At 35.1% G+C, this 9,178-nt stretch overlaps 1 protein-coding gene across 1 annotated transcript; it reads right to left on the bottom strand.

Annotated features, from left to right (window-relative positions):
* Positions 1 to 218: 218 nt before the first annotated feature.
* On the bottom strand, positions 219 to 7,294 carry LOC111085965 (protein catecholamines up-like). The gene is made up of 3 exons (XM_022386982.1): positions 7,132 to 7,294; positions 4,494 to 4,783; positions 219 to 710 (listed from the first exon to the last, which is right to left on the bottom strand). The coding sequence occupies exons 2-3, from the start codon at positions 4,771 to 4,773 to the stop codon at positions 556 to 558; spliced, it is 435 nt and encodes a 144-aa protein (XP_022242690.1). The 5' UTR covers positions 4,774 to 4,783; positions 7,132 to 7,294; the 3' UTR covers positions 219 to 555.
* Positions 7,295 to 9,178: the final 1,884 nt, after the last annotated feature.

The following is a 9,178-nucleotide window of genomic DNA, read 5'->3' as shown; positions in this document are numbered from 1 at the left end:
GCTCAAATTGTTCATAATGTTTTTTTTTAATGTTTCAAATCATTTAATGATGTTTCTTATTTGTTACAGGAAAGGTACACGATGGGCTGTCTGCGCTCTTTCTACTTCGAGGAATCGAGCCCTAAGTTTTTAGTTTTAGCAATACAAGCCCGTCGGGAAACTACTGATTTAACATAATAGTTATGGAAAGTTGTTAAATCACAACAGATATTTCACTATTTTTAACAGTTAAAACATTTTATTGGAACGTTTGTAAAAATATAAACTGAGTTAGTGGCTCCGAATATTCTAGTACATTAAAACATTAAGTAACATAAACAATTTTGATCAACTAAATAAGTTAATGATACCTCGATATATAAACAACAAATTATCAAAAAATCTACAGAATCGAACGTTTAAAAAAAACAAACACGATTTCAAATAATCATATTATCATTGTTCCTTGATATGTGGGACAATTAAATGCATTTTCCCGCTCCAATAACAACCAATCGATATTAAAGAAATGGTTTTGTCATATAATAATGCAGTAAGTTGCAGGAAATATCGCACTTATGATAACATAATCTGTCTCGCGACAAATAAAACCAGTAGATATTGTGAGACCCAAACAGTAGAAATTTTCCACGAGCCGTTCGAGGCCCTTGAGTTTTGAGCCGACCTCTGAGTGTTCGATTGATCTTTATCTTCTGTGTCATCGTAATGACCTGAGTATGAAACGATAATAAACATATAAACAAAACGAACAGTTATAAAGAAATGGTTATTATTTTCTTGTTAGTAATAATAATATTTTGAGGCCAGTATAAAGAAAACTAAACAAGCTTTAAAATAACATTGAAGTTTTTAATTCTGACTGTTGATAAAGAACTATAGGTCTGCATTAATCTTGATGACCTCACTCCAAACTTTATATTATTTAATCACAAACAATTCGTCTTTCAAAGAGAAGAAACCACAAGTTAAACTTATATGCTAGTTAACCAGAACGTGGATAAATAAGCCTGCAGTGCTAGTTAACCAGAACGTGGATAAATAAGCCTGCAATAAAGTTGTGTTTGTTTGTAATTAAGCACAAAGCTACACAATAGGCTATCTGTGCTCTGCCCACCACGGGTATCGAAACCCGGATTCTAGTGTTGTAAGTCCGCAGACGTTCCGCTGTGCCACTGGGGGGCTGCAGTAAAGTAAAACATATCGTCTTCTGTCGCATGAGGACTGTAAACAGGTTTGGCTTAGAGCCAAGTTTAAGGAATTACATGTAACCAGAAGGTATATTATTCACGAATTCCGCTGGTCAGCTATCTAACATATTTTTTATCCAAATTAGATGTAATTTTGCTTCATTTATGCTTTATTTTGCTTTATTTATTCTTCATTTTTAGTGTATAGCCAGTCATAACTATATGAAACTGACATAAGAAAACATAAAATGATAAAAGATACATGAAATGTATTTGTTTGTTTGTTGAAGTTATCTCAAAGCTACTAGAGGTTGTCTGTGTTAGTTGTTTGTAATTTCGAAGTGATGGACTAAAGGGAAGGCAGCTAGTGAATAGTAACTACCGCTACCTTTTTAGCTACTCTTTACCAACGAATAGTGGGATTGACACATTATAATGCCCCACGACTGAAAGGGCAAGAATTTTCAGTGACAGGACGCGAAACCGCGACCCACAGATTGCAAGTCTAGAGCCTTGACCACCAGACCATGCAAGGCCCTTCATTACATGTAGATCTGAATTTCTGTAAAAGCATTATGCATTGCTCCTAAATGCGTCTCCAAGCCTATATTACAAGGGATACATTTATACTTAGAAGAATGATAAAAACATATTTGTGTACAAATAATGATTCTATAAAAGACAAGTTAACGACTTGAGAAGAACTCTTATCTCTTGTCATTTTGTTCTTAATTATGAGCTGTATTATTTTATTTTGTAACTACATTTATGGACTTTAAAAACGCCACTTGCAGAATTCCAGTATTTCCTATCTCTTGCTTTATTCAAGTAATTTGAATCCCATGATGGGTTCGGTTTGGTTTGTTATGAATTTCGCGCAAAACTACACGAGGGCTATCTGCGCTAGCCGTCCCTAGCAGTGTAAGACTAGATGGAAGGCAGCTAGTCATCACCACCCACCGCCAACTCCTGGGCTACTCTTTTACCAACGAATAGCGGGATTGACCGTCACATTATAACGCCCCCACGGCTGAAAGGGAGAGTATGTTTGGTATGACGGGGATTCAAACCCGCGACCCGCAGGTTGCAAGTCGAGCGCTCTAACCACCTGGCCATGCCGGGTCTCCAATGATGGGAAAAATTGAAGTTTTAAAAATTTGCACCAAAAGTTCATCTTAGGTTAATATTACGGTAATAATATTTAAAATTTGTTATGATGATTTGTTGTGTTCTGTAACAGATAGTGAAATTGATGAATAGTTAACGTGCCCAACCGTGAATTCGAAGGTTAATGGTGGAGTCCGTTGCTACAAAATCGCGCTCCAGAATTTGGGGCTCGTGGGTGCGTTATAAGAGTGACGGTCAAATTCCATTTTTCGATTAGAATGGCCCAAGAGTGGCGATTGTACTATTGAGTAGCTATTTTCCTCTAATCTATAAGTTCAAAATTAAAGACTATTATCCACAGATAAACTTTGCTTAGCTTTACCCAAATATCCGAAATAATCAACCACTGATGTTTAAAGTGTGTTTTTGTTGTTGTTTTTTCCATCAAAGTATTTTTTGTATACATTTTCGTTAAATCACAGCCTTCGTTCTTAATTATATTAGCCTCTAATGGGTAAGAGTTATTAAATTGACCTAGCTAGGCCTTATAATCCGATATAGCATTTAATATTGAAATGGTCACGGTGTAAGTTATATTACTTAAAAATAACTCGATAAGTTTCATTTTATACTGTATCATATCTTGGGAAGGATCATCTATTGAGTAGTATCGTTTTCTTCGGTATAAAAATTTCGCAGCCTGAACACGAGCTCTGGTATTGAGCGAAAACCCTCGTCGGCTCGTGTAGTGTGTGGTGTGGTTGACGTATTATACATATTCTGCTTTGCTTTCATTCATAACTTCTTAGAAATTACTAATGCAGTTTTCTCCTGTTAACAATGTTTGCTTGACCAGCTCCTGGAACAAAAAAAAACAAACTAGAATATTGGTTCACCAATTATTCTGAATGATTAGTTAGTAGAGTTAATTCGGATAAAAATAATGAATAATAATGTTTATTAATCCTTACCCTGAAATTCTGATTAATAAATGACTTAAATAAACTTGATAATAATTACAGTTCACGTACTTATCTAGTTCACACCTTAACAATTGTTCATGAAAGTTGACGATATAAATATGTGCTAAACAACTACTACATCTACCATATCCCAGCCTGCCCGATTAGCCCTGGTATTGGGCGAGAAACCTCGTCAACACTGAATAGAGCAGATTAGTGTGGATGACATATTAATGATATATTCCACTTAGATTTCATTTATAAGTTCTTAGAATGTGTAACAAATCACCGGATGATACATTCATAATATTTACGCATAATGTTACAAAAGTAGGAAAACATAATAACGAAACCCCATGTCCAAGTGTTTTCGAAAATTAGTGTGTAGAAAAAATATAAACTTGTGATCTTCAGTGACACCTTGGGCTACATTGTAGATCATCTGGAAAGGGGGAAAAAAAGGCGTATGTTGTGTCATGATGAGATGTGGCATAATATTTAACGTACATGATAATAACTTTCCATATAAAGGAGAAACAGAACCAAACAAAATAACGAAACAAATTGGAGAATTAGGAACCTGTATTAATATCAGATTATTATTGTTAGTTAAAACACATTTGAAATTCTTAATTTGACTAGATTTTCTAGTTCGTTATTTTTGATAACCTCATGAACGAGAACTCACTTTAACTGTGAACAAGAGGGAATCCTCATTAGCTGCGAATGTAATTAGATCTCAAATCGGTAAAGAGATGGAGCTATGAGCTAAAAGTTTGTAATTGGGAAAAACTCAGAGCCGCTATGCCGCGGCTAAAAATAATATTAGTACACTTATTTACGAACTATTTTTGTGTGCAAAGTTTTAACTCTTATCATATATAAACAATATACAATATGTTTGAATTTATGAATTTTACAGCTTTAATATATACATATGTATCAATATAAAAAGGTTCAACTAAAATAACCAATTATTGATTACTGAGACTTTCTGGTAAAAAAAGATTCAAGACTTTATACATTGATTACTATTGTATTCACGATATAAAGTTATTAGTTAAATAGAAAGTTTGTTTATTGTTAAGCCCAAAGCCACACAATGGGATGTCTGAGCTCTTTCCACTGCGGGTATCGAAACCGAAGTTATAGCGTTATAACTCCTCAGACTTACCACTAAACCAACAGTGGGCTAAAGAGAAAGAAGCTGAGATTACAGTTAATTTATTTTACTTACTTTTATGTTCATGATTGTCATGATCATAATCATGAATGTGATTTTCATCATAATCGTGATCTCTATCATGATTACGATCGTAACCATGGTAAGTGTCAGGGTCGTGATCTGGTTCTCTTCTTTCCCCTAAGCCGTAAAAGTGGTGTCCAGGGTCTCGTATATTATGATCAGGTTCGCTTTCTTCCTCGTCTTCTCTGATGTCGGATTCATTCTCAACAATAAAACTAAACACGACGACACAAATTCCATGAAGAAGAAACAAAAAGAGGGTTTTCTTCATCTTACTGATGCTGCAAGAAATAAAATGTCTTACAAGGTTTTTGACCTGTCATGAAAAGGATTCCCGAACCATGAATTTCCTTATTATGATATTTGTGGCCTGTTAATAAAACCCTGTGTTGTATATTATTTTGTTTATTAAGCATGATAATATATATTTATTTACATAACCAAATACGATGCGAAATACTTTACTGTTAATTTATGAGAAAAATGTGTTTTAAACCAATAAAGCAACTGATATGAAACTACGTGCATATCAGTAATAAAACTGTAATTTATACGCATTTATTCAATCAGTGAACTAGAAGTTGATCATCTACTCTCCTTCTTGCATTATGGGTATTAAGTTACAAAAAGTAAGAGACTCGGGTAGTAGATCCCAACAACCTAATCGTAAAACATCAATGTACAAGACTGATAAAAGTATAGTAAACATAATATGAACCGTGAAGACCCGCCATCAATTGATCAGGACTTTAATACGTCTTCATGCTCAATTTCAAATACAATAGCCTCAAATGTAAAAACATAATTATATTTATTGTCGATACCATTGCGATTTATATCGATCTAAAGACAGACAAGGTTTATCGAGTTATGAATTTTTATCATGCCTGGTGTTAAAAAAAAACAGAATATGCACACACATAAAGATGTAAATATATATATATGTATATCCAAAATTCAACCTTCCACGTTTGGATAACAACAAAATGCCAATTTAAAATAAATGTGCTAATTGTATGAAAACTACATTCGAGTTGCCCCTCAAGTCCGCACAAATACAGTCGTTTTCACTAATGAAAACAGACAGTTTTGGTTTTAAGCACTTTAAAAGGACCCCGCGAAACATGACATGTGGTTTATTTTTTAGAAGTTGACAAAACGTCATCATGTATACCTATATATTTTACATAATAAAAATAGTAAAAAAAATACCTTTTGGGTGTAAATAGTTAGCAAAACATATCTATTTAAATGTTTATAACATTTTTCTATGAAAAGTGAAGAGATATTTCTAGAACAAAGAAAGAAAATAGCTTTTCTAAGCACACACATTAAATAAAGCTAGAATAATTTGAATTTCTTAATATTTGTCAGTTCGAACTATTGAGGATGGCGCAAGTAAGAGCAGACACTGTGATACGCTTAACGATTGTTTGTTTTTGAATTTCGCGCACGAGCCGTCCCTAATTTAGCAGTGTAAGACTAGAGGGAAGGTAACTAGTCATCACCAACTCTTTGTTTGGCTACTCTTCTACCAACGAATAGTGAGATTGACCATCACATTATAATGCCCCCACGGCTGAAAGGGCGAGTATGTTTGGTGGGATGGGGATTCAAACCCGCGACTCTCAGATGCGAGTCGAGCGACTTATCCACCTCGCCATACCGGGTCACGCTTAACGAAGAGTAAAACTCTTCAAACAATACTTGCTCTCATTATGTTTGGTGGGATGGGGATTCAAACCCGCGACTCTCAGATTGCGAGTCGAGCGCCTTATCCACCTGGCCATACCGGGTCACGCTTAACGAAGAGTAAAACTCTTCAAACAATACTTGCTCTCATTAGCTTTTCAATATAATTTAGCTTAGAAAAGTAGTAATTAAAACTAAAATAGTCCTACATTCTTATGTATGTGGGTTTTTATCATCATCATGATTTGATAATAAGGCTATTTATGGGATTTTTTAATTTTTTAATAAATAATGAATTAATTTTTTGACAAGAATTATTTGTTATAATATTTAACAAGTTCTCCTGAACATGTTTGCGATAAATGTATTCTGTGGTAAAAATAAAGGAAATTGTGAAGTTGTTTTCAATTTCGCGCAAAGCTACTCGATGGTTATACGCACGAGCCGTCCCTAAATACTAATGATAGACTAGAGGGAAGGAAGGCAACTAGTCAACACCACCCACCGTCAACTCCTGGGCTACTCCTTTATCAACAAATAATGGGATTGACCGTAACTTTATAACGCTCCAACGGGGAATAATAATAATAATAGAACTTATATGTGATAGACTAGAGGGAAGAAAGGCAACTAGTCAACACCACCCACCGTCAACTCCTGGGCTACTCCTTTATCAACAAATAATGGGATTGACCGTAACTTTATAACGGCCCAACGGGGAATAATAATAATAATAGAACTTATACGTCGATTATGATACAAACTACGCTATACTTAAAAATAATAAACAGGAAGTTAACTTCCTGAAACCAGAAAATACTCAAGCAAATTTCCAAATGTCGAATAAGTATGTTTTCAAACCTTTAAAAAAATCAATTCACGACGATGCTAGTATAGTTATAATTTGTATTACCAAGTTTTAAAATGATATACATACCTGGCTGATGTTGATTAGCGATCTAGTCACTGAAATAAAGGAAGTATAACATACACGACAGCACTCTACCTGTTACTTACTCGGATTCATAATGTCTATCGATTATTTATAAGAACGCTAATCTTTTCGCAATCGTCTGTTTTAATTTTTCTGTAGTTTTAAAATGTTTAGATGTCGCTAGTGAGGAGTGACTCAACACGTGTGATAATTATGCAGTGACTGTGAAAAGGGCTGTACCCAATAGTACTCTGGCCTTACGTAATTTCTTGTTTTCGTTCACACCACATCCCTCGCGGTATGATGAAATCAAGGCCAACTTTTGCCTAATGCCAGTTTCATCAAGTTATTTCTTGTTCTAGTGAAAATCAATTTAAAAAATAAAATTATGAAACTAATGCAAAACATAAATTATATCTAGAAACCCTCGACTATTTTTACATCTCTCAATACACACAAAAAGTAACTTCGTAGAATGAATGTAAATTGTCAAGTTGTCTTCGCTTCGAAGAATCTAACCCTGAATTCTAAAGTTAAAAGTCTTCAAACTTATATTTGAGCCGTCTTTGGTTGTAAATGATTAAACAGTATATTAAAACCTGCTTGGTTTTTAACTACATTCATTAAAGTATCAACAGAGACAGGAAGCAGACTTTTAAATTTACTGTGAAACGGACGTAATATTACGTAAGACAAGAATCGCTCTTCATAATCGTTGTTCATTTTACAACTTTTACGATAGCACTGAGATTAATCGCACTTGCATCGTTAATGTGCTCAGTTTAATTGTCACTATTGCTCGTCAATTCGATTTCCATTGTAAAAAAGCTCTTGCGAAAAATGAGATTAAACATATACCATACAATTTGACAAACTGATACTACAAACCCTCCGCTATTTGTGAACGTCGGCGTACAATACAACACTTATAGACCAAAGACGTAAAGGTCCACTGGCGCTGGGACACTTGGTAGGTGTGTGAACAAAAGGAAAAATTCTAGGATTCCAGTATATTCAGAAACCTCTCTTAAGAAAACAGCCTTCGATTTGAAGCTGGGGAGTCTTTGTTCATTTCAAATGCTCGCATGTTACTTTGTTAACGGTACCAGGAGATATACCCAGCTTCATTGCAATGACTTTTTTTAGGTCAGAGGGTTTTTCTCGGGACAGTAGCCATCACTTCGCGGATGAGTATTGTTTGTTTGTTTGTTTTTAATTATGCACAAAGCTACACAAGGGCTATCTGTACTCTGCCCACCACGGGTATCGAAACCCGGTTTTTAGAGTTGTAAGTCCGCAGACATACCGCTGTGCCACTGGGGGACTGCGCGCGCGCGGATGAGTAAGTTGCTTCTAACTGGCTAAGCTCGCTGATGTCCTAAATGTTCCGTTGTGCGCTTTACGTCGTCCAAGGAGGACAATGGAGGATCCTTGTTTCTGAATTTTGTGACCTCTGAGTCTACATCGTTTAATGACCTAGGCGTATGAATATTTATCTTAGAAAAGGCTTTTTATAAATCTCCAGCCTAAAGTCTATCGTGGCGGCACTACTCTCTCGAATGGTCGGGTCTTAATGGTGGACCAGATACATGTCGCACGTGGTGCCACGGCTGTAACACACCACGGTATTAGCATATTCCTCAGATAGAATGCGATTAACCCTCTGCATACAGCATCACTACAGTAAAAAAAAAGTCATTCTTTAAAATAATAAACGGTTCATCAATAAGAGAGTATAACTTATTATTTTCACCTACGATAATATATTTCTAATTGTCACCTCATGGGTAACAGATGATTTAGTGTTTAAAAAAACAACGTTCACGTCTGGACATGACATTTTACTCACTGCTAGGGTGATGAAGTTTTCAAATATTTCCTGATTATCATGATCCGGTCCTTATGATTTTGGCCAAAATCCTCACTCACTTACCAGTAAATTACTGTTTTTCGAAACATGTCTGGGTAATGTTGGGAAGTTTAACGCATTTATATATTAATTTCGCCCCTAGAAAATTTATATCGCTCTTGCAAAGGCTGGCCTTTAAGA

The sequence above is a fragment of the Limulus polyphemus genome, unplaced genomic scaffold (genome assembly GCF_000517525.1).
Source record: "Limulus polyphemus unplaced genomic scaffold, Limulus_polyphemus-2.1.2 Scaffold744, whole genome shotgun sequence".
In the NCBI taxonomy this organism is placed as follows: domain Eukaryota; kingdom Metazoa; phylum Arthropoda; class Merostomata; order Xiphosura; family Limulidae; genus Limulus; species Limulus polyphemus.
This window is presented reverse-complemented; position numbering and strand designations above follow the sequence as displayed.

Excerpts from the sequence above, each read along its gene's own strand:
- LOC111085965 (XM_022386982.1), bottom strand. The coding sequence starts at position 4,773 with ATGAAGAAAACCCTCTTTTTGTTTCTTCTTCATGGAATTTGTGTCGTC. Across the intron at positions 711-4,493 it reads TGACAATCATGAACATAAAA|GTCATTACGATGACACAGAA; the intron begins GTAAGTAAAATA and ends TTTCATACTCAG.